The sequence below is a fragment of the Patagioenas fasciata genome, chromosome 2 (assembly GCF_037038585.1).
Source record: "Patagioenas fasciata isolate bPatFas1 chromosome 2, bPatFas1.hap1, whole genome shotgun sequence".
Lineage (NCBI taxonomy): Eukaryota > Metazoa > Chordata > Aves > Columbiformes > Columbidae > Patagioenas > Patagioenas fasciata.
The window spans coordinates 112,432,386-112,455,939 of NC_092521.1; the positions used below are offsets into that span (position 1 = coordinate 112,432,386).

At 43.9% G+C, this 23,554-nt stretch overlaps 1 protein-coding gene across 7 annotated transcripts in view; it reads right to left on the reverse strand.

Moving 5' to 3' along the window:
* GOLGA4 (golgin A4) overlaps nt 1-23,554 on the reverse strand; it is a 162,200-nt gene that overhangs the window by 49,442 nt on the left and 89,204 nt on the right. For all 7 annotated transcript variants that reach the window (XM_065833091.2, XM_071804741.1, XM_065833090.2 and 4 more), the window contains exon 2: nt 8,027-8,122. In XM_065833091.2, coding sequence (XP_065689163.1) covers nt 8,027-8,122 — 96 coding nt within the window. The remainder of the gene's footprint in view (nt 1-8,026; nt 8,123-23,554) is intronic.

Consider the following 23,554-nt stretch of genomic DNA (forward strand, 5'->3'; position numbering starts at 1 on the left):
TTTTGTAAAAAGACCACAAGTTCAATTAACCTTTTTATCAAGTCGGTATTGAGGAAGAGATTTAAATTCCTACAGACTAAAAACATGAAGACTAGAATTTGAATTCAAACTGGATATACACATATAATGTAATGCAATCTAATACTGTTAGGATGCTGTAACAGATTTATACAAATATTCCTCTCATGATTTTACTTACACACAAAAGTTAACGGTTCAACTTTTTTATAGCCTCAGATTTCAGAACTGTGATCTCTGCTGACTGAACCAAAACACAAGCTTTTTCTTTCTCATTAGTGCAGAACAATTTTGTTTTATTTTAAGTTACTAAATAGTATTTTTAAGAATCAAATTGATTACAATATAAGTTAGGGATTGATTTTTCCTTTGGTGACTGTTGCAGTCACCAGTGCCCCAGTAGATGAATTACAGAAATTCAAGTTGAGAGAGGAAAAATATTTGCATGTGTCTGGAATACTACATGACTTGGAATTTGTGTCCACCAAACCCTTTCAGAAAGTATATTAAGTGCATAATGTTCAGTGACAGCCATACACAATAGTTTCTGAATGCTGGTACTGACTTCTTATGTCTTTTCTCTCTAGTGTGTTTTTACGCAGGAAAAAAAAAAATATTGAATTTTCAATCATCCCCTGAAGTCCATGACCACATCAGTGCAGCCAAGTTCTAACAGGAGGCTTAGACAGTAAGTCTTTCACAAAATGTTAATTACAACAGAGAGTGTATGTTACTCCTTTTTAGCAATAACAGAAGATCTAAGCTATCCACAGTCTATCATATGCCAATTCACACTACTGACAGTTACAATTCTGAGATAAAGAAAGGAAAAAGTTTATGAAAATAAACTGATGCAGAACTGCTTGAGTTTGCAGACATACAATTCCAGAGGCTCTTTAAATAAAGGCAAGCATGAAAGTGAAGGAGCCAGCCCTACAAATCACAGAATGTTAGGGACTGGAGGGGACCTCAAAAGATCATCCAGTCCAATCGCCTGCCAGAGCAGGAACACCCAGATGAGGTTACACAGGAAGGTGTCCAGGTGGGTTTTGAATGTCTCCAGAAAAGGAGACCCCACAACCTCCCTGGGCAGCCTGTTCCAGCGCTCTGATACCCTTACTGAGAAGAAGCTTCTTCTCATACTTAAGTGGAACCTCTTGTGTTCCAGTTTGAACCCATTACCCCTTGTCCTATCATTGGTTGTCACCGAGAAGAGCCTGGCTCCATCCTCATGACACTTACCCTTTATATATTTGTAAACATTAATAAGGTCACCCCTCAGTCTCCTCCAAGCTAAAGAGACCCAGCCCTCAGCCTTTCCTCGTAAGGGAGATGTTCCACTCCTTTAATCATGTTTGTGGCTCTGTGCTGGACTCTCTCCAGCAGTTCCCTGTCCTTCCTGAACTGAGGGGGCCCAGAACTGGACACAATATTCCAGATGGGGTCTCACCAAGGCAGAGTAGAGGGGAAGGAGAACCTCTCTCGATCTACTAGCCACCCCCCTTCTAATACACCCCAGGATGCCATTGGCCTTCCTGGCCACAGGGGCACAGTGCTGGCTCATGGTCATCCTGCTGTCCACCAGGACCTCCAGGTCCCTTTCCCCTACACTGATCTCTAACAGGTCATTCCCCACCTTATACTGGAACCTGGGGTTGTTCCTACCCAGATGTAAGACTCTACACTTTCCCTTGTTATATTTCATTAAATTTTTCCCCGCCCAATTCTCCAGCCTGTCCAGGTCTCCCTGGATGGCAGCACAGCCTTCTGGCATGTCAGCCACTCCTCCCAGCTTGGTGCCATCAGCAAACCTGCTGATAGTGCACTCTAAAATAAATAAAATAAATAAGATAAAGGGCAGAAGACGACAATAGTGGGGCATAACAGTAATCACTGTATTAACATGAAATCGAAAATATTTGCTCCCCAGTAGCCAAGACAAGAGTTTCACACTTGAAACAGCTACCAAACACAGAATATACTCAGTCATGGTCCCAGAGTGGTATTTCCTTAGCACATTTAGAACTCGCTACATATTCTCATTAGTGAGTTCACCCTCCATTCTCAGATGTTGGGCACCCAACAATGAAAATATTTAAGTACTTGCTCACAGTACTTCTGTTACTCCAGCAGCTCATTACCTGCTATATTTTTACAGCTAAATTATAAGCAGAGCTGTCTAATGAGTCCTGTAATTACACTACCTAATGCTTTCAAATATATTTTTATCTGCACTTCTAATTTTTTTTTTAATCAACTATTAACTTTGGCTTTAAAACTAGCTGTCTAGTTAACTTGAGGGGTGCAGGGGGTATTAAAAGTCACTAGAAATTATTCACCTTTGCCCAGAAAAGAGGTAAGAAACTTGTTAGTCTGCCAAAACTAAACAGATATAAATATTTCCACAATAGATTCTTGTACTTTAAGATCTGGCCTAAAACCCACTCTGAATTATCTTAGTAGCTTCAGAAACATTAAACATACCTGGTGCTATACTGTCTAATGTATCGCTAGCACCACATTAGTGCTATGCCAGTAATGTGATCAATAGAATTACACGAGCAGGAAATCCAGCTGGGCTGAAGCATACTGGGAACAGACAGAATGTGCACAGATGTAAATAATCCTTTAACTAACTTTCTCTAAGTCTCTGAATGCCATCAAATCATACTTGACATTCACTATAGAAATCCTACTAAAACCTTCCAACATTGTTTCAGACATGCTCCTGTACCAACCTTAATCTCAGGCACAAAATTAAGGCTATGATATTGCTGATCTTTTGTCACAATATTTAACACCTATTCTTTTTGTAGTAAGAAAAATTTTACTAACTAACAAACATTGCTACCTTGGAGAGAAAGTTACAAATTAGGTCAATTAAGTGATGAAGCCAGATACCAGGTGATGCTGTTTCCTTCAGAATTATCAAAGAACAATATATGAAATGTTTTAAAGAAACTTTGTTTTCCCAGATTTTGAAACCATTTTTGTAGCCCTCAAGTTTGGCCAAAGGGAAGCAGTCTTACTTGTTCTTTATGGACTTTCTGAACTTCAGAACCAGCTGTGCTACTCCAGAGCCAGCTGTGTTCATATTGTTCTTGCTAGTCCTCCTCTCTCTGAAGAATTACCACGCTCAAACCTTCCTGTGCTAAGATTCTGATGAGTGAGGTGCAAAGGCCAAAGTACATGTGATCCCTAGATCAAAGGGCTTCCTTAACATGCTGTGAAACAAATACCAGAATTTAACAGGGCTGAGAGTCTGACCCAAGCCTCATGGCTCTGGAAATGGCAGTAGTTGAATCAGTGCGTGTTGCATATGTATAATACGCGTTTGACTGCCAAAGGCAGTAATTTTTCACTGTCAGGGAAAAAAAATAAAAAATCAGTGGTTCCAAATTTCAGATTAAATGCATATCAAGTAAATTTGAAAATCTGTCCATTTTGTTAGATAAGCGCATCATGATATATGTGCATTTGTCATGTGTTCATGTTTAAAAGGTTCTATAATTGTACGACAACAGTTTTGCTGTTATATACAGGCACAGTAAGTTAAAGGAAAAGAGATCACACCAGTATTTGGTCATCTAGTTCAAGGAGCTGGGGATCAGGCTAAAGGTTTAAACTCCTACTGACAAGTACCTCATTCCCTACAGGAAAATAAATAAATACATAATTTTGGGGAATGCCAGAAAAAAATTGTGAATAATTCAGTAATTTGCTGATTTACACAAATATCTATTTATAAAAAGTTTGAGCACTCTGCAACATAACCTTTTATGTCTCATCCCTGCTGTGCTTGGGGAATAGGAAAAACTGAAGAGCTGAAAGTTCAAGGTTTCTCTCTTCAGTTAAAAAAAGCCCCAGAATCTAATAGTTCAGAACTGCATTTTCAGAAAGAGGTAGTACAGAAACAAACCACAACTCTCTTCTGGTTTGTATTTCATTCTTACGAGCAATCAAAACATGCTGGTGTATGCATCAGGAGTTGTAAAAGTCAAGCTTTAGATACAGAATAGGTCATACAGCCCCCAAAATTTAGTTTTAAATTTGCATGTCAGAAAGAAAAAAAAATAGAGACATATCTGAACCACTACCATCTTTGCATGACGACATCTATTTAAGTACTTCAAATTAAGTATATGAATACAGGAAAGATATAGCATCAACCAAGGTGCTGGAGGCATATTATTTCAGCTTTGCATCTCCTGCTTTATTAATAGCTCACACTAGAAAAACATTTCAATTAATTTAAAACCAGAGTTGTTACACAGGACTAAAGTGAGACTGAAAACCATCTTGGCTGGTTTATCTTCAGCTCTAAGAAGCACTATCTATATTGTGCTCTGCTGTCATTTCCATAACACTCACAAGGATGTGAGTGATATTTGGATCCACATGCTTGGCAGGTCACTGAGAGCACAGCAAGCTGTTCACTGCTTGCTCACAGCCGACGGCTCTGAACTATAACAGCTTTGTTATCTTCTGCAGCTGAGCCTGACTTGTAAATAAGTATGTTATAGAACAGAAAGAAAATGTTGAACTTCTAGGAACTGTATTGAATGTAAGCAATGTATTTCACCTCAAATTCTGTTTAAGAGTCGAAGCAGCAACAGTCTGAAAACCAAACACTATTCTTCCCTAGAAAAGACTGGAAGCACTAAGTACATGTTTTTATCATCCAGGGCTGTTTCAAATGGTACCACGTCCAACTCAGAAAGCATCCGATGTGCACATTGTCTGAAGGAAGGTACTTCTGTAGAAATACCAATATATGCTTTTACGCCACACTGTAGTAATATTTTATGAGCTACGTACAAGAACAGAACACGGAAATAGACAAATTTCTGCTTTTTCCTTCTACACAAAAAAATTATGAGCTTCTCTGTAACACTGCCTCTGGAGATCCACAGCTCAACAGAAGCAGAAGGAAGAAGAAAGTGGGCACAAAAAAGAATCTTACCTCATATTCCATGAATGGACCATACAACTTTGTGGTTTGTTGTTGTTTTACTAACTGAGAATGTTTTGGAATTTTGGCAAAAAAAATCTTTTAAATGCAGAACATAAAGCAAGAATGTTTGCCTGTATGTTTTATTATAATTCTTTGATCAGACCAATCCTGTCATTTACAAGTGTAATTCAGTCTGAAGTTGGTTTTATTCTAAAAATGTTCTGAATACAAAATCAAAGCTTTTGCACGGAATACTTGCAACTTAGATATTACTTAGATATTAAAAGTGCAGAAACTTGACCTATTGAAGACATTCTATACAATGACAGCCCAGAGGGAGGGCAGAGAACATACAATACAACTACAAAGCACTGTGATATTCCTCAGCTTTCAGTACCAAAAGGGTTAGAAATTATTCACATACTACAAGAATGTTTAGTATATGATATTCTTCAAAACCAAAACATCTTCAGTTTATTAAATGGTGTCTAACTTTAGTTCATTACCATTCCATTGCCACCTGTACACAAAACTTCTGCCTGATCAAATGAGAACACTGCAAAAAATGCCCCCCAAAAGACATAACACACCCATATAATCAGGGCATATATTTCCAAACATAATATGGATTATCTGCATCTTTTAAATCATAGTAATACTGCCACTGAACTGAATTTTATGAAAATCTAATCCAACAAACAAGTTTTGAAGACCATTTGATTTTAATCATTCTGTTAACATTTATGAGAAATATTTGGAGAAAGGAGATTTCATGGGTTGATCATTTAAATTTATCTTCATTTTAGTAAAATTTTCCATTTGACGTAAATACCATCCTTACAAAAAAAGAAAAAAAAAAAAAAAAAAGATCTTTTCATTCCCTTAGCAGCTTCACTACTTTCTGAATTTCTAACTACAAGATATGTTTCACAATTCAAATTCTCAGAGCAGCTGCCTAAGCCCAAGGATAACTATAGATCTGAGGTCACTTTAGTACTGTTCCCACTCTTAATCTTCTTTCTCCTTCTGCCTCTCTGATCACTTCAGTGTAATCACTGTATTTAGAGCATAATGCTCTCCCAAAATAACTTGGTCTGTCCTGCAGGGAATTGTTTGCTTCCCCTGTTTGTCTGTAAAAGTAGTCTGAAAAAGAGTCTTCTGGCGGGCAACGTATATCTAATAAAGTAGTACAGGACAAATTTTAGTTTTCCATAGAAATTATGAACATTACAGAAAGCATTGATACATACAGCTGACATGGTAGTAGCACCCACCAACACTTGGAAATGCATTTATCTTTTAAACATGCTATCCAAATTGTAAAGAGATGTAGTACTTTTTACTAAATCAACTGATAAAACTGAAAAAGAGATAAGCTTACAGGCTCACAAACCTTTTTCAGAACAGGAACAGAAGTAGACATCCTTGAAAATATATACAAGAAAAGTATTGTCCCTTTCATTCATGCTATTTCATTCATGCCTTTCATTCAAGCTATTTGAGCAGAAAAACAGTTGGTACTTTTATAATAAAAGGGATAACATGTGTTGGCACTTAATCTTTCCCTTTATTTACCACTGAAAAGAGAGAGGAAGATTTCATCCTTTTGTGTAGGCAGCACCAAGTTAACAATAGACAAAAAACAGTGAATGAGCTGCACAGAACATCACTGAGTCTCATGGTTTCAAAATTTCATATTCCACTAAGCTTTTGGTGCTTAAAATTCTGAAAACCTTGGCCAAATCAGTCCTTTCACCTCCAGTACTTGCTACAATGGATACATATAATTTAAAAAAACAAAACCAAAAACAACCAACCGAACAAAAAACACCAAACAACCACAAGCGATCAAACAAACAAAACCAGCAAACTCTCCTTACTGAAACAATCTATCCTGGCTGACAAGTGATTGCTGACATTTTAGAGCATCCATTAACAGAAAACCTCTCTCCAAGGACAGAGGGAAGTCATTACATACATACATATATGTAACAATAGAGAAAAATCAGCATTTATTAGAAAACTCAATACTGTAGTTCCAAAATGCAAACCAAATTCACGACATACTCTTTTATTTCTATTATCATTGCAGGAAGCAAACTGCCAAGCTGTAATCACTGGAAGCATTCATAATGGAATCTAAGACAAATTTCTGGTATAGCTGATCATCTCCTGAAGAAAAAGTGGTGTAAAAAATTTAAATGGATTGTCCTACTGCAAGAAAGCACATTTTTTTTTGTAGCAAAACCCAGCAACTGAACTTCTGGTTAGGAACTCAACATTTCCTTTCACAAAGTTCACAGAACCACAGCAGTCCTCTGCTTTACTCCACCAGCCTGTTTTCACACTCACAAAGCAAGGGCTTATATTGTCCGTTTGTTTTTTACTTTTTAATCAAACCACTTCAAAAAGGCCACGGTGCTCAATAATCTCCTCTGTTTGCTCTATTATGCAAGTGATCATCATCCTGATCGTGATTTTAATGATATTTTATGTTTCACGATTTAAACTCAGTTTGGTTTGTTGTTGTTCTTTTGTTGGTGGTTTTGTTTGGGCTTTTTTGTTGTTGTTGTTGTTCGTTGTTTCATTTTGATTTGTTTTTTTTTGGGGGCTGTTTAAATTTGATAATTACTTGTATGATTAGAAATGCCTAGAACAGCTCAGTTTAAGCCTCTAGGCTCATCGACCTCAAGTTACCTCTGTAGTTAACTGGATTCCACCAACTTTTCAACCAAAAGAGGAATAAAAAACAAAGTTACTGTCTCTGACTGTAAATTCTGTCCCACTACCTCGCTGAGTTCAGTTCAGGGGTAAGATTTTTAAGACCTAAAGAATGACTTAAAAGGTTTCCTAATTGGGGGGGTTAATCACTAATGCTTAAAGGTCTGTTTTACTTAAACACTTCAGTATTTAACCTAAAAAATAGATTATTCATACCTATAAATGAGTGAGATTAGGAAGTCAAAAAAGCAAAGTTAATAAAGGACATAAAGTTCGATTTTTCTTTAATTTTCTTGAAAGTTGAAAAATACAGAAAAACGGTTCTCAACTGACCTCTTTGTCTGGTGTTGAAGTGCTTTCATCATTCTGATCTGTAAATGAAGATGTCCTGCTCCTGCTGCCAGTTGGTGGAGGGGATTTGGAAGGAACCTACACAAAAATCACATATATGAAATATTAAGTCCAGAGCTAATTATTCCGTACCATAATTTACTTCAACAATTACTAACTCTAACATCTCAATAAAGCCTGGTCTGGATCATCCTTTTAAAGGAAACAACCAGTTCTATGTACTGTCTGTAACAAATTCTACCTTACTACAAAGTCCCAGAACGGAACACATCATGAATCAGCCACGAGAGCATGCAACAAAATTAGTTATTTTGATTATTTCCAACCCTGGTCTTCTTAGACCAAATTTGAAACTCAAACCTTCTAATACTTTAGTAGCATTGTACAGTTGCTTAAGGTTTAAAAGTTTTACAAACTGACAGGGACATTTACATACAGATTACCAACTGATTCCCTTAAGAAATAAACAAAAAGATGACAAAACAAGAAAAAATACTTATAAAATTGAATCTAAACAAAGAAAAAGAGCAAAATAAAATGACACATTTTATTACAACAAAGTGAACTTGGTCCTGTCAGCTCTGAACATCTATGCAAAGAAATTTCACAACTTCACGTTGAGTGAGGTTTCAACAACCCACTCCAACCCAAACCAACTGCAGCTTGCCAGCCTCGTATTTCAAAATTAAATTATAAGATTTTAGTGTAAATGCAATTAAAATTAAAATATTAACAACCTTTTATGTACAAAGAAACTAATTAGGAAGATCTCTTGTTAGGTATATTCTCTAATATAACAGGAATGAATAAAGTGTTGGAAAAAACCCACAAAACCAAACAAAGAAAGAACAACAAAAACCTCACAAACAAACAACTACACAAATCATTTAACACATTAACATCATTGAGGCTGCATACATAAATTCTGCCTTGCAAATGCTTGTCTCACAAGACAAGAGTTGGATCTTGAAAAGTATGATTGACAGAGTATCAGACCACTGAAAAGATATTAACAAAAACCACAGTTTTTTTGAGAATTGCACTCACTTTGTAGCCTAAAATGATGAGTATGTTTTGTAAAATTTAGATACAAAGGAATTAACTTCAATATCATACGAAACACAAGACTATTCCAAAATCAGTCACAGTTACAGGTCTCGCCAACTGGATCCAATGTTTCCACCTCAAAATTCAACTCAAAAGTCAAACACCTCACCTACCACCAAGTAACCATTCATCTCTCTATGTCCTGCTGAAAAACTGCACACTAAAACTATTCCTAGGGTTTCAAAGAATCATAGAATGTCCTGAGTTGCAAGGGACCCACAAGGATCATCCACTGCCAGGCTTGGGGCCGTGACACCTCCCTGGGGAGCCTGTTCCAGTGCTCCACCACCCTCTGGGGGAAGAACCTTTTCCTCATGTCCAACCTAAACCTCCCCAGCACATCTTCCTGACATTCCCTTGGGCATTATCCCTGGTTGCCTGAGAGATCAGTGCCCGCCCCTCCTCCTTCCCTTGTGTAGGCCGCAATGAGGTCTCCCCTCAGTTTCCTCTGGGCTGAACAAGCCAAGTGACTTTAGCTGCTCCTCATATGGCTTCCTCTCCAAACCCTTCACCAACTTCGTGACCCTCCTCTGGACACTCTGTGGAAGCTTTATATCCTTTTCATACTTTGGTGCCCAAAGCTGCAACAATCTACCCATGCCAGCAGTGTACTCTACTCCTTTCATTCCTACTCCCTTAACCTAATGCCAGTGATTTAAAGAAGATTGCTTCTGGCCCTCACCACACAGAAGGGAAATGGTTTCCAAACGTTCATCACCACTTCTCTACTGTCTTGAAGGAGTATGAATGTATCTCTTCGCCCTGTCCTTAACAGTTCTCCAGTTTTCACTGCTGCATTCAGACTTCGTCCATTTACAGCCAGGACAGTGGCACTAAGCTCTGTAGCATGAGTATTCGTTGACTCCAGGCAACGAACAAAAAGATTATGTAACTGAAGTTGTCTAGAACAGGGGAGATGAAACAGGAGAGCGTAGTCCAGGTCCAAGGGTCCTACGACAATGGCTATCTAGTCCAACTGCCTGACCACTTCAAGGGCTGACCAAAAGTTAAGACAAGGTAGTAAGGCCTTTGTCCAAATGTCTCTTCAACGCTGACAGGCATGTGACACCTCCAGAAAGCCTGTTCCAGGGTTTGACCATGCTCTTGTTAAAAAAAATGTTTCATCATGTCAGCGAAGGAAGAGTTGGTACAGGAACTATTACAGGAGCTCGACCCCTACAATTGGATGGGTCCTGACAACATCTGCCCGAGAGAACTGGCTGACATTGTGAGGCTGCTCTCCAAAATCTCTGGGAAGTCGTGGAGATCAGGCGATGTCCCAGAAGCCTCGAAGAAGGCTAATATCACCTCATCTACAAGAAGGGCTTAGAGGAGGATCCAGGAAATTACAGACCAATCAGTCTGACTTCAGTCAGTGGAAAAGTTCTGGAAGGAATCCTCCTGGAGGCCATCACAACTCAGTTGAAGCACATGACTGGGAATAGCCAGCATGGATTTAAGAGGGGCAACTTGTGCTTGACAAACCTGATCGCCTTCTATGGCATAGTAACCTGCTCAGTTCATGTGGGGCTAGTGGTGGACAATGTTTACCTGGATTTGTCCAAGGCTTTTGATACAGTCTCCCATGGCATCCTCCTAGGGAAAATGTCATGTAACGGTCTAGACAAGAGGTCTCTGCGGCAGGTGGGGTAATGGGTGGTAGTAAATGGCTCCTTTTCAGACTGGAAACCTACCATGAGTGGGGTCTCCAGGAATCTATATTGGGCCCAACACCATTTAACATCTTCATAAGTGATCTGGATCAAGTGTACCCCACCAAACCCAGTGGGGAAGTGGATACATCAGGAGAGCACCCTGCAGGATGACCTGGATAGGCTGGAAGAGTGGGCTAACAAGAATCTTATGAAGCTCAACAAGGACAAGTGTAAGATCTTGCACCTGGGAAAACGTAATCCAGGAGTGCAGCACAGGCTGGGATCTTCCCAGCTGGGGAGCAGCTGTGTGGAAAGGGTCCTGGTAGACAAGAAGCTCAATATGAGTGACCAGGGTGCTGCTGCAGCAAAGGCAGCCAACAGGACACTGGGCTGTACCAGCAAGGGCATCACCAGCAGAGACAAAGAAGTCATCATCCCACTCAGTGTTTGTCACACCACACGTGGAATACTGTGTTCAGTTTTGGCCCCTGCTACACTCAGCAAAGTCATTACCGTGTGTGTGATACAAGACTGGTTTTGGAACTTTCTTTTATTAATTAAAAAAATAAGTTCCTTTGTATCTGAATGGTGTCATCAGTAATTTCATCACACCAGCATTCTCAGGTGGTTTCAGGTGGGCATACAATAAGGAAAATCTTCACTCCTTTGCAGCCATCCTACTTAAAGAGAGGCAACTAGCTATCTTTTAGTCCTAGGTGGCCACCTGGCCAGCCACCTGCTCACCCATCTTAGAATAACCAGCAACAATCTTCCTCTTCACTAAACACCTGCAGAATTCATTAAAAAAAATAATCAGCAACCTTTATTCACACTCCTGGAGAGTCAAGCATATCCCCACAGACAACCATGCCACAAACCGCATTGCAGTCACCCAGCAGTGTTTTGTCTTTTGTAGCTTTTTCAGTGTCTGGGCTGATTTACCATGTTCTCCAATGAAAACTCCGAAACAGGAGCTCAGTTAATGGTAGCTGTGGATATTTCACTCCCTGGGAAGCACATGGCCATTCTGATAGTGACTGGACTGACACCACCACCTTCCAGCTCAGAGCCCACTCACACAGCCCATCGGTTCTCAGCCAGCTGGTTGAAGGCTGGTGGTGACTATGTGGAGACGGGCTCCAGCAGGCTGCTGAAGGGTGAAAGTCCCTTTAACACACCTCTGATGCTCCACCCTTCATGCTTTGCTGTCATCAAAGGGATGAAAGAGTGAAATTCACGGTCAGGTCTTTAAAATTTGGATAGCAGAAAACCATAGTACAATGGGGGAGCTGCTGCGGAGCTGATCCGAATCGGCTGCACGAGGGGCAGATTCGCGCACCGGCACGCTTTCCCGCGGCACGCGGCCGCCAGGGACGCGCGAGGACCCGGCAGCACTTGCGAGAGTCGCTGACGAGACCTGGGCGTTGCCGGGGCAACGGCGCGAGATGTAAACACCCGGTAAGCGGCAGCAACCCGTCCGCCGCCGAGCGGAGCCGCGGCGGAGCTGATCCGAATCTGCAACAAAAGTAGCAGCAAAAGCGGCAACTTTTCGGCTCAGACAAAGTTTTCCCGAGGCAGGGGACCGCCAGGGAAGACCTAGGAGGCGCCAACTCTCGCGAGAATCGCTGGCGAAACTTGGACTTGGCCGGTCACAGCGGTGACCACGCCTGTAAACGGCAGCCTAGGCACCGCTAGCGAGCATGAGCGCTGCAAACAGAGCGGGACAAGGCAGTCTGCACGGAACGGTGCGCAGGAAGAGAAGCTCTGCCAGCTGGAGCAGTGACTGTGGTGTCCACCCGGCAGAAAGCCGTGATGTCTGTAAGGTCGACCCGCACCACAAGTGATGCAGCTGCGCAGACAGGGACCCAGTGGGAAGACGCTGCAGGATGCGCCCTGCTTTTACACTGATACTGTATGGCAGCGGCAAGCACAGCTGTGGGAGGTGTGTCCAGGTAGAAGAACTCCTCTGCTTAGTGACAGAGCTCAGGGAGGAGGTAAGCAGGTTGAGGAGCATCAGGGAGTGGGAGAGGGAAATCGGCCAGTAGAGTCGCACCCGACCCTCCCTGAGACAGGCCCAGCAGGTGGGCAGGGCACATGGTACAGGGGACTCCCTGTCCTCATGTAGCGTCTCAAGGGAGAGGGTGCAATAGCAGCGTGTTGGTTTTAACAGAGCAGCTATGCAGCTTTGAGTGGGATGTGGGGACATAACAGCAAAAGCAGCAATGGGCTATTTGTTACAGTTGGGAAGGGCTGTCATTTGCCTGGCTGTGCTTTGGGAACAGATCCAAGTGCTCTAGGTCTGAAAATGACCAAGCTTTCCTGAATACCAGTGTAACCTCTCCTCACTTATTTTTCAAGGCCCGTCTTATGTCAACAGCGGTCTGTTGCCACCATCCATCCCAAACTATGGCTCTGCTTACACTTCTGCTTTCCTTAAGGCTCAGGTTGCCTGACACCCCTTACACCCCAAAAAAAGGGGTTTATGTCCAGAAAGATGAAAGATCCACCTCACTGTAGGGCCTAATGGGTGTTAGCTGTGGCACAGACAGGGGATGACTACTGGAGTGGTCACTGGGCCGCAGAGTTTATCCTATGGCCTGAAAGAAGAGTAACAGCACAAGGTCTGTCCTTTGGAGCCAAATGTCCACCCAGCAGCTGTGCCCAGTGAATGGCCACCAAATGCAGGGACAGCCCCCTGGGCCTCCTGAGCACAGGGACTAACTCAAGGCCAGCAACCCAAAGGCTTCCTCCATACGGTGCTGGGCGAAGGGGATGCGGGCAGGGCTGCACACAGGGGCCCCGTCAAGCCCATGTCACAATGCCAGCAGCTGGCAACGCAGCAGTCACAATGCCCTGTGCTGGATAAAAAGGAGCAGCCTCCCGTGTCCACTGCCAAAGCTGGCCCAGGGGCAGCCACGACACATCCCCGAGGAAGCCCTTGAGAAGCCAGTGGAATTCCTTGGTGGGGGCTTAGGGAGGAGAAGAGTGGAGGCTGGACGAGCCTGCTGGAGGTTCTCTGCTGCAAGGCTCATCAGATGGATGGAAACCCTACTCAGCTGGACAGCATAGGTAAGACCAAGGGAACGACTTCTTGAAGAGCACTGCAGAGCGGACCATCCTCCTCTCCTGTCAGGCCAAAGGCAACACAGGTAAGAAACAGGATGCAGAGATGTTGTCAGGGTGCTTTGAAGCACCCACTAGTGTGTTGACATGCGTGGTAAGGATTCTTGCCCCCAAGACTGATCAGGCTGGAAGCATTTAGGCACTCTACAAAGACATGGCTCCAGGTTAAGGCAGGATAGGGCTTGGGCAGGTCCTGGGAGGCGTGAGCAGCCTGTGGGACAAGGAGCCAGGTCTGGCTCACATGCTCAGGGAACAGCCGATCGCCAGCACTGGGGTCAGGAAGGAATTTTTTCCCCCGGGGCAGATTGGCACTGGTCCCCGGGGTTTTTTGCCTTCCTCTGCAGCATTGAGCATGACCACTTTGCAGAGCTCCTCTGGGCCCTTTTGGCTCGGATCCTGCCTGCTGCTCAAGCACCAGGAAGATGGCCTCTCGTACCCTGCAGCTACAGGGAGGAAGGCTTTTTTTTCCCCCAGGTGGGACAGCAAGCGTCTCCGGGGGTTTTTTGCCTTCCTCTGCAGCACTGAGCACGGCCCCTTGCCACGGCTGCTTTGGGCCATTTGGGCTGGGTACCTGCTGCTCATGCTGCACGATGGTGGCCTTAAATTATCAAAAACAACCCACCTAAACCAACAAATATCAAACACAAAAAATAACCTAAAATAACAAACATGAAAAACCAAACAAAAAACGCTGACAATGACCTAAATATGCCAAGCTAAAAAGCAATCTAAAACTACCAAACTTAAGAGATTCTAAAACACCCTAAAAATAAAAAACCCTGCAAATGAAAACCATCAAATGCTCCTAAAACAAAAAAACCACGAAACATAAAAGAGCCAAACCATATTACCTAAACCAGAATATAGAAGTAATGGAAGCTGAACTAATGAATCGAAACACAACTGAAACAACCACTAAACAACATAAAAGTACCTAAAAACAGCACCATAAACCATAAAACCACCTAAAGTAAAATCAAATACATAAGACGAGGAACCAGACACTATCTAAAAAATACAAAACCAAAAAACCTGAAAAAAAACCAAAGTGACCTAGAAGAAAATACAAAAGACTCCTGCTCATAAAACAATCTATACCAAACCAACTTCAACAACCAAGGTACCACATCCTAAGTTACCTAAACTCCCTAAACCTAACCAAGCTACGGCAATCAAAAAACACCTACACCCATGCAAACAACAAACACCCTGCCACCCATGCAAAGCCTCACCTGCTTGTGTCTGGAGACTTGGAAGTTGCACTACCCTGTCTTCTCCTCCTAAGGGACCCTGAGCTTGTTTGGAGGTTCTCAAGCACAGCGCAGCTACCGTATACCCTTGACCTAGCAATGGTTCGCCTCTAGCGGGAAGGGTCGTCCTCTTTGAGCAAGGCAGCGAAACACATGGAGCAGGGAAGGTGGAAAAGGACAGCTTTTAAGACAGCACCTGTCCCAGCCAGATCGCCCCCTCACATCCAAATCATCCAGACACAACCTCAAACCAAACAATGGCTCCTAAAACCAAAAAAACCATCCCCTAAAACACCCTCCACATCCAACCTGAAGCACCCTTGCCCAAATAACTTATGCAACCTAAACTCAACCCACCGCAAACAGCCTCAAGACACTTCAAAAGGGCCTAATAAGATTAAACCACCCCAAAAAACACCTATCTAAACCCAAGGCCTAAAATAACCGACCTAACCCTTCCAAAAACATACAAACACACACAACCTGAACAACAGCAACAAAATGATCTAAAGCAAGCTACCAAAGGCTTGTAGCCGCTGGGCATAGGTGCATGTCTAAACCACCCCAACTTCAACAACCAAGCTACCACATCCTAAATTACCTAAACTCCCTAAACCTAACCAAGCTACGGCAGTCAAAAAACACCTACACCCATGCAAACAATAAACACCCTACCACCCATGCAAAGCCTCACCTGCTTGTGTCTGGAGACTTGGAAGTTGCACTACCCTGTCTTCTCCTCCTAAGGGACCCTGGCTTGTTTGGAGGTTCTCAAGCACAGCGCAGCTACCGTATACCCTTGACCGAGCAATGGTTCGCCTCTAGCGGGGAAGGTCGTCCTCTTTGAGCAAGGCAGGGAAACACATGGAGCAGGGAAGGAGGAAGAGGACAGCTTTTAAGACAGCCAGATCGCCCCCTCACATCCAAATCATCCAGACACAACCTCAAACCAAACAATGGCTCCTAAAACCAAAAAAACCATCCCCTAAAACACCCTCCACATCCAACCTGAAGCACCCTTGCCCAAATAACTTATGCAACCTACACTCAACCCACCGCAAAAAGCCTCAAGACACTTCAAAAGGGCCTAATAAGATTAAACCACCCCAAAAACCACCTATCTAAACCCAAGGCCTAAAATAACCAACCTAACCCTTCCTAAAACATACAAACACACACAACCTGAACAACAGCAACAAAATGACCTAAAGCAAGCTACCAAATGCAACTACGCCCACCGGCTGCAAGTAAATCTAAACCACCCAACTTCAACAACCAAGCTACCACATACTAAATTACCTAAACTCCCTAAACCTAACCAAGCTACGGCAATCAAAAAACACCTACACCCATGCAAACAACAAACACCCTACCACCCATGCAAAGCCTCACCTGCTTGTGTCTGGAGACTTGGAAGTTACACTACCCTGTCTTCTCCTCCTAAGGGACCCTGAGCTTGTTTGGAGGTTCTCAAGCACAGCGCAGCTACCGTATACCCTTGACCGAGCAATGCTTCGCCTCTAGCGGGAAGGGTCGTCCTCTTTGAGCAAGGCAGCGAAACACATGGAGCAGGGAAGGTGGAAAAGGACAGCTTTTAAGACAGCACCTGTCCCAGCCAGATCGCCCCCTCACATCCAAATCATCCAGACACAACCTCAAACCAAACAATGGCTCCTAAAACCAAAAAAACCATCCCCTAAAACACCCTCCACATCCAACCTGAAGCACCCTTACCCAAATAACTTATGCAACCTAAACTCAACCCACCGCAAACAGCCTCAAGACACTTCAAAAGGGCCTAATAAGATTAAACCACCCCAAAAAACACCTATCTAAACCCAAGGCCTAAAATAACCGACCTAACCCTTCCAAAAACATACAAACACACACAACCTGAACAACAGCAACAAAATGATCTAAAGCAAGCTACCAAAGGCTTGTAGCCGCTGGGCATAGGTGCATGTCTAAACCACCCCAACTTCAACAACCAAGCTACCACATCCTAAATTACCTAAACTCCCTAAACCTAACCAAGCTACGGCAGTCAAAAAACACCTACACCCATGCAAACAATAAACACCCTACCACCCATGCAAAGCCTCACCTGCTTGTGTCTGGAGACTTGGAAGTTGCACTACCCTGTCTTCTCCTCCTAAGGGACCCTGGCTTGTTTGGAGGTTCTCAAGCACAGCGCAGCTACCGTATACCCTTGACCGAGCAATGGTTCGCCTCTAGCGGGGAAGGTCGTCCTCTTTGAGCAAGGCAGGGAAACACATGGAGCAGGGAAGGAGGAAGAGGACAGCTTTTAAGACAGCCAGATCGCCCCCTCACATCCAAATCATCCAGACACAACCTCAAACCAAACAATGGCTCCTAAAACCAAAAAACCCATCCCCTAAAACACCCTCCACATCCAACCTGAAGCACCCTTGCCCAAATAACTTATGCAACCTACACTCAACCCACCGCAAAAAGCCTCAAGACACTTCAAAAGGGCCTAATAAGATTAAACCACCCCAAAAACCACCTATCTAAACCCAAGGCCTAAAATAACCAACCTAACCCTTCCTAAAACATACAAACACACACAACCTGAACAACAGCAACAAAATGACCTAAAGCAAGCTACCAAATGCAACTACGCCCACCGGCTGCAAGTAAATCTCAACCACCCAACTTCAACAACCAAGCTACCACATACTAAATTACCTAAACTCCCTAAACCTAACCAAGCTACGGCAATCAAAAAACACCTACACCCATGCAAACAACAAACACCCTACCACCCATGCAAAGCCTCACCTGCTTGTGTCTGGAGACTTGGAAGTTACACTACCCTGTCTTCTCCTCCTAAGGGACCCTGAGCTTGTTTGGAGGTTCTCAAGCACAGCACAGCTACCGTATACCCTTGACCGAGCAATGGTTCGCCTCTAGCGGGGAAGGTCGTCCTCTTTGAGCAAGGCAGGGAAACACATGGAGCAGGGAAGGAGGAAGAGGACAGCTTTTAAGACAGCCAGATCGCCCCCTCACATCCAAATCATCCAGACACAACCTCAAACCAAACAATGGCTCCTAAAACCAAAAAAACCATCCCCTACAACACCCTCCACATCCAACCTGAAGCACCCTTGCCCAAATAACTTATGCAACCTACACTCAACCCACCGCAAAAAGCCTCAAGACACTTCAAAAGGGCCTAATAAGATTAAACCACCCCAAAAACCACCTATCTAAACCCAAGGCCTAAAATAACCAACCTAACCCTTCCTAAAACATACAAACACACACAACCTGAACAACAGCAACAAAATGACCTAAAGCAAGCTACCAAATGCAACTACGCCCACCGGCTGCAAGTAAATCTAAACCACCCAACTTCAACAACCAAGCTACCACATACTAAATTACCTAAACTCCCTAAACCTAACCAAGCTACGGCAATCAAAAAACACCTACACCCATGCAAACAACAAACACCCTACCACCCATGCAAAGCCTCACCTGCTTGTGTCTGGAGACTTGGAAGTTACACTACCCTGTCTTCTCCTCCTAAGGGACCCTGAGCTTGTTTGGAGGTTCTCAAGCACAGCGCAGCTACCGTATACCCTTGACCTAGCAATGGTTCGCCTCTAGCGGGGAAGGTCGTCCTCTTTGAGCAAGGCAGGGAAACACATGGAGCAGGGAAGGAGGAAGAGGACAGCTTTTAAGACAGCCAGATCGCCCCCTCACATCCAAATCATCCAGACACAACCTCAAACCAAACAATGGCTCCTAAAACCAAAAAAACCATCCCCTAAAACACCCTCCACATCCAACCTGAAGCACCCTTGCCCAAATAACTTATGCAACCTAAACTCAACCCACCGCAAACAGCCTCAAGACACTTCAAAAGGGCCTAATAAGATTAAACCACCCCAAAAACCACCTATCTAAACCCAAGGCCTAAAATAACCAACCTAACCCTTCCTAAAACATACAAACACACACAACCTGAACAACAGCAACAAAATGATCTAAAGAAAGCTACCAAAGGCTTGTAGCCGCTGGGCGTAGGTGCATGTCTAAACCACCCCAACTTCAATAACCACGCTACCACATCCTAAATTACCTAAACTCCCTAAACCTAACCAAGCTACGGCAATCAAAAAACACCTACACCCATGCAAACAACAAACACCCTACCACCCATGCAAAGCCTCACCTGCTTGTGTCTGGAGACTTGGAAGTTACACTACCCTGTCTTCTCCTCCTAAGGGACCCTGAGCTTGTTTGGAGGTTCTCAAGCACAGCACAGCTACCGTATACCCTTGACCGAGCAATGGTTCGCCTCTAGCGGGGAAGGTCGTCCTCTTTGAGCAAGGCAGGGAAACACATGGAGCAGGGAAGGAGGAAGAGGACAGCTTTTAAGACAGCACCTGTCCCAGCCAGATCGCCCCCTCACATCCAAATCATCCAGACACAACCTCAAACCAAACAATGGCTCCTAAAACCAAAAAAACCATCCCCTAAAACACCCTCCACATCCAACCTGAAACACCCTTGCCCAAATAACTTATGCAACCTAAACTCAACCCACCGCAAACAGCCTCAAGACACTTCAAAAGGGCCTAATAAGATTAAACCACCCCAAAAACCACCTATCTAAACCCAAGGCCTAAAATAACCAACCTAACCCTTCCTAAAACATACAAACACACACAACCTGAACAACAGCAACAAAATGACCTAAAGCAAGCTACCAAATGCAACTACGCCCACCGGCTGCAAGTAAATCTAAACCACCCAACTTCAACAACCAAGCTACCACATCCTAAATTACCTAAACTCCCTAAACCTAACCAAGCTACGGCAATCAAAAAACACCTACACCCATGCAAACAACAAACACCCTACCACCCATGCAAAGCCTCACCTGCTTGTGTCTGGAGACTTGGAAGTTGCACTACCCTGTCTTCTCCTCATAAGGGACCCTGAGCTTCTTTGGAGGTTCTCAAGCACAGCGCAGCTACCGTATACCCTTGACCTAGCAATGGTTCGCCTCTAGCGGGGAAGGTCATCCTCTTTGAGCAAGGCAGGGAAACACATGGAGCAGGGAAGGAGGAAGAGGACAGCTTTTAAGACAGCCAGATCGCCCCCTCACATCCAAATCATCCAGACACAACCTCAAACCAAACAATGGCTCCTAAAACCAAAAAAACCATCCCCTAAAACACCCTCCACATCCAACCTGAAGCACCCTTGCCCAAATAACTTATGCAACCTAAACTCAACCCACCGCAAACAGCCTCAAGACACTTCAAAAGGGCCTAATAAGATTAAACCACCCCAAAAACCACCTATCTAAACCCAAGGCCTAAAATAACCAACCTAACCCTTCCTAAAACATACAAACACACACAACCTGAACAACAGCAACAAAATGATCTAAAGAAAGCTACCAAAGGCTTGTAGCCGCTGGGCGTAGGTGCATGTCTAAACCACCCCAACTTCAATAACCACGCTACCACATCCTAAATTACCTAAACTCCCTAAACCTAACCAAGCTACGGCAATCAAAAAACACCTACACCCATGCAAACAACAAACACCCTACCACCCATGCAAAGCCTCACCTGCTTGTGTCTGGAGACTTGGAAGTTACACTACCCTGTCTTCTCCTCCTAAGGGACCCTGAGCTTGTTTGGAGGTTCTCAAGCACAGCGCAGCTACCGTATACCCTTGACCGAGCAATGCTTCGCCTCTAGCGGGGAAGGTCGTCCTCTTTGAGCAAGGCAGGGAAACACATGGAGCAGGGAAGGAGGAAGAGGACAGCTTTTAAGACAGCCAGATCGCCCCCTCACATCCAAATCATCCAGACACAACCTCAAACCAAACAATGGCTCCTAAAACCAAAAAAACCATCCCCTACAACACCCTCCACAGCCAACCTGAAGCACCCTTGCCCAAATAACTTATGCAACCTACACTCAACCCACCGCAAAAAGCCTCAAGACACTTCAAAAGGGCCTAATAAGATTAAACCACCCCAAAAACCACCTATCTAAACCCAAGGCCTAAAATAACCAACCTAACCCTTCCTAAAACATACAAACACACACAACCTGAACAACAGCAACAAAATGACCTAAAGCAAGCTACCAAATGCAACTACGCCCACCGGCTGCAAGTAAATCTAAACCACCCAACTTCAACAACCAAGCTACCACATACTAAATTACCTACAACTCCCTAAACCTAACCAAGCTACGGCAATCAAAAAACACCTACACCCATGCAAACAACAAACACCCTACCACCCATGCAAAGCCTCACCTGCTTGTGTCTGGAGACTTGGAAGTTACACTACCCTGTCTTCTCCTCCTAAGGGACCCTGAGCTTGTTTGGAGGTTCTCAAGCACAGCGCAGCTACCGTATACCCTTGACCTAGCAATGGTTCGCCTCTAGCGGGGAAGGTCGTCCTCTTTGAGCAAGGCAGGGAAACACATGGAGCAGGGAAGGAGGAAGAGGACAGCTTTTAAGACAGCACCTGTCCCAGCCAGATCGCCCCCTCACATCCAAATCATCCAGACACAACCTCAAACCAAACAATGGCTCCTAAAACCAAAAAAACCATCCCCTAAAACAGCCTCCACATCCAACCTGAAGCACCCTTGCCCAAATAACTTATGCAACCTAAACTCAACCCACCGCAAACAGCCTCAAGACACTTCAAAAGGGCCTAATAAGATTAAACCACCCCAAAAACCACCTATCTAAACCCAAGGCCTAAAATAACCAACCTAACCCTTCCTAAAACATACAAACACACACAACCTGAACAACAGCAACAAAATGACCTAAAGCAAGCTACCAAATGCAACTACGCCCACCGGCTGCAAGTAAATCTAAACCACCCAACTTCAACAACCAAGCTACCACATCCTAAATTACCTAAACTCCCTAAACCTAACCAAGCTACGGCAATCAAAAAACACCTACACCCATGCAAACAACAAACACCCTACCACCCATGCAAAGCCTCACCTGCTTGTGTCTGGAGACTTGGAAGTTGCACTACCCTGTCTTCTCCTCATAAGGGACCCTGAGCTTCTTTGGAGGTTCTCAAGCACAGCGCAGCTACCGTATACCCTTGACCTAGCAATGGTTCGCCTCTAGCGGGGAAGGTCATCCTCTTTGAGCAAGGCAGGGAAACACATGGAGCAGGGAAGGAGGAAGAGGACAGCTTTTAAGACAGCCAGATCGCCCCCTCACATCCAAATCATCCAGACACAACCTCAAACCAAACAATGGCTCCTAAAACCAAAAAAACCATCCCCTAAAACACCCTCCACATCCAACCTGAAGCACCCTTGCCCAAATAACTTATGCAACCTAAACTCAACCCACCGCAAACAGCCTCAAGACACTTCAAAAGGGCCTAATAAGATTAAACCACCCCAAAAACCACCTATCTAAACCCAAGGCCTAAAATAACCAACCTAACCCTTCCTAAAACATACAAACACACACAACCTGAACAACAGCAACAAAATGATCTAAAGAAAGCTACCAAAGGCTTGTAGCCGCTGGGCGTAGGTGCATGTCTAAACCACCCCAACTTCAATAACCAAGCTACCACATCCTAAATTACCTAAACTCCCTAAACCTAACCAAGCTACGGCAATCAATAAACACCTACACCCATGCAAACAACAAACACCCTACCACCCATGCAAAGCCTCACCTGCTTGTGTCTGGAGACTTGGAAGTTGCACTACCCTGTCTTCTCCTCCTAAGGGACCCTGAGCTTCTTTGGAGGTTCTCAAGCACAGCGCAGCTACCGTATACCCTTGACCTAGCAATGGTTCGCCTCTAGCGGGGAAGGTCGTCCTCTTTGAGCAAGGCAGGGAAACACATGGAGCAGGGAAGGAGGAAGAGGACAGCTTTTAAGACAGCCAGATCGCCCCCTCACATCCAAATCATCCAGACACAACCTCAAACCAAACAATGGCTCCTAAAACCAAAAAAACCATCCCCTAAAACACCCTCCACATCCAACCTGAAGCACCCTTGCCCAAATAACTTATGCAACCTAAACTCAACCCACCGCAAACAGCCTCAAGACACTTAAAAAGGGCCTAATAAGATTAAACCACCCCAAAAACCACCTTTCTAAACCCAAGGCCTAAAATAACCAACCTAACCCTTCCTAAAACATACAAACACACACAACCTGAACAACAGCAACAAAATGACCTAAAGCAAGCTACCAAATGCAACTACGCCCACCGGCTGCAAGTAAATCTAAACCACCCAACTTCAACAACCAAGCTACCACATCCTAAATTACCTAAACTCCCTAAACCTAACCAAGCTACGGCAATCAAAAAACACCT